This window comes from Anneissia japonica, unplaced genomic scaffold (genome assembly GCF_011630105.1).
Source record: "Anneissia japonica isolate Jap-2015-1 unplaced genomic scaffold, ASM1163010v1 scaffold287960_len3192837_cov198, whole genome shotgun sequence".
NCBI lineage: Eukaryota > Metazoa > Echinodermata > Crinoidea > Comatulida > Comatulidae > Anneissia > Anneissia japonica.
In genome coordinates, this window is record NW_022712725.1 from 1,360,625 (window position 1) to 1,363,771 (window position 3,147).

Sequence of the window (3,147 nt, forward strand, 5' to 3'; positions counted from 1 at the left end):
ATATATAACCGGTATATGCCAAATAAACTAAAATTGTACATGTGTGAGTAACTGTATATAGGCCTATTCATAGGACAAACTCTATGATATTGCAGTATTTGAAAATTTTCCCTCTAAAGATACTTATACGACAGACAGAGATGAGATATCGTTGCAAGGACTGCGTGTACACTTTTATAATGATTGTTAAGGTCATTAGGGTTGATTATCATTGCGATAAATGACGAATTTTCTTAGAATCTGAACTGATTATTGAGCCTGACTGAGAGTTTAAGATTCCGGAAACAGTCGGAGAGCATATAGCATAGTTAACGTCATAAGTTGACGTCATAACTGATTCCAATCCTGAATAAGTACATGGGCTATGCTGTGTCCCATTCTGTGATTGGTCGTGATGTAGGCGTGGCCTCATTTGCATATACACGCGCAATGTCAGGCGGCCTATTTAACAGTACATAGGAGCGCCAAGATGATGACGTCAGACAGGAGGAAAGAAATTTAACAATGATGGTATTTATAAGCCTATAATACGCCAGCAGCTAGGTAACGTTAAGGCATGCGTTTTTAAGGTAATGAATGTATTAAACCTATATGGAACCAGGTAACGTTACCGAATGCGTTTTTTAGTAAATGCCTCGGACGGCTGCACACGGCAGGAGGTTAAAATTTTGCATTATGAAGAGCAGCTATACTATTAATACACACCATTCGTTTTCTGATACGAGTCTGACCTGAAATGAGATCTAGATTATAATGAGTGACTAGCAGCATGGAACAGTATTATACATTCATCATCACTACTGACGAAGTGAATTAAGCATTGCAATCGATTTTAACACAGTATCAGTCGATTTCAGTAGCATCCAGTTCTTCTTTACATCCAAATAAAATATCCGTCATAAGGCCAAAAATATAGTCATGGTTGACCTCTGAACTACAGTGTCCCTGTTGCCATCGTACACTGTACGTCCGCCGTTGGATTTAAATCTATACTGATCCTATATCGCAGGTATTAGTCTTCCGTTGGCTTAATGGATACGATTAGCAGTGCGTTAGATACAAGAAAAAAAGCAAGTAAGATATGCTGGTAAAAATGGCGATCTTCGAAAAATGGCTTAAACTAAATATGTTACTCTTTAATTAGATGACACAAATAAAATATAATATAGCGTAACAAAAATAGCAACATGAAACATGTCAATTTAATTCGATGCTTTGTTATCAACCAATTCATTCAGAATTACAAAATATGATTTTCATTTGTTTTATAAATTATATCATTCAAAAATTATATATATATTTATATATATATATATATATTTATAAGCCTATGTGGTATCAAGCCAAGTTTTAAGACATGCCTATTGCATGTTTTGAGTGGAATATGCCTAATAAAATACATACAAATAGTGTTTGTGTTGTATACTCTCAATTTCAACAATACTCAACGGTGGACACCAGCATCATTGATATGCTTATTATAATAGTGTAATTAAACTACAGAACGCATATTGTATACAGTGATAACATCGTGACAAGACTTTTAACTGAACTGTAGGCCTAAATCTGTTAGGCATATACGAAGATATAAAACTGCAGAGTTCTGCATATTTTCTGGAAGTATTCGAAAGCATTATGGCATTTACTGTTGGCAAAAGCGATATTAGATATTAGGCCTACACCCTCAGATAATGAAAACGGACGCAATGTGTCTCTTATTTTAATTCAGCCTAAAAAAAAAAAAAAATAATAATAATAATAATAATAATATCCAGATTTGTCACTCCAAATCCGAACCAAGCTCAGCCGTTTCCAAAAGCCCAATGTGTTCAACTCCACGTTGGTTAGACGAGTTTGCGAGTTCTTGGTATTGAATAGGCATACCGCTTTTTTGTTGGTGACCCATACATATCATACATTTGCGAACGATGTGGTAAATAATTGTCAACACGCCCATACTAACAAGAACATGCCAAGTAAAAGCAGTAGTAAGAAACATTAAGTTTTCATGGTCATCCGGTGACCATTTCTTGCCAGACGGAGGCTGATATAACACAGTACCTATCATCCAAAACCACGTTCCCTGCACCATAGTAAATAATATCCTAGTCAGACGATAAATTGGTTCGTCTGGGAAACGAAACTCCAGGAAAGCCAAAATACAACAACCAAATGCAGCCAGAACAAGCAACATATGAATATGGATGTCTAGATCATCATGACCATGAACATGATAGTAAAAAAGCAAGCCCTCAATTCCAAATGCTAATGAAAGAAAGACAGTTGAATACTTCAATAATTTCGGTACGTACGCTTGTCCGATTATTTTAATCATCCCGTACAAACCGAAGTACACATACATTGTACAATGTTGCCAAACGTTCATATGGACAAAGTCACCGGTTACCGCGTCGAACAATCTCCACTTCGGAGCAGGGTGCATATTTTCGCCAAAAACTCCAACCAGTGCGACAACAACAATACTGATCCCTTCGACTGGTTTTTGGCTCAAATATCGAATAAGACGGCACTGTGCCTGATGATTATCCCGATATTTATGATACGACAACTGTATCATCCACCATATGGCACCGGTTATAAAAAATGTTCCGGGAGCTGTGTGTCCCAGCCATGATCCCATCTCGTTCCGCTAGGCCTCACTTAGTATACGATGCGAGATTTTCACGGCGTCTGACTTCAGTTTAGTAGCTCTTCTCAACTGTAATCCTCGCTTACTGTCTATGGGTAGAATATGTTTATAGTTGAAACGATCGTACGCATGAATAGGTGAAATGTAATGACAGTAAACTTACAACCGAGAAACAATTAGTAAGCTCTCGACAGATCCGAACTACAACTTACGGTTCAGTAGTTCTGTCTGACGATTGGTTAATCGTTTATTCAACTCCCGCAAGCGGTCAAACACGCAAGAGTAATAGAGTACATCGTATTCACTTTCAGGATACGCAAAATTTCATTTACAATGTGATGTGTTTATGGACTCATAATAGTCATATATATATATATATATATATATATATATAAAAATAAACTAAGCATCCACTGGAAAAAACCCCAATATCTGCAGACGGATCCGTCTGCATTATGTGGCCGTTTGCTGTTTTTATGGGTTTTCCTATTTGCCTA

General features: G+C 36.9%; 1 protein-coding gene across 1 annotated transcript; it reads right to left on the bottom strand.

Moving 5' to 3' along the window:
• Positions 1-1,115: 1,115 nt before the first annotated feature.
• LOC117108051 (transmembrane protein 45B-like) lies at positions 1,116-2,849 on the bottom strand. Its single transcript, XM_033249899.1, has one exon. It carries the CDS (start codon positions 2,639-2,641, stop codon positions 1,781-1,783), a length of 861 nt encoding a protein of 286 aa, XP_033105790.1. The 5' UTR covers positions 2,642-2,849; the 3' UTR covers positions 1,116-1,780.
• Positions 2,850-3,147: the final 298 nt, after the last annotated feature.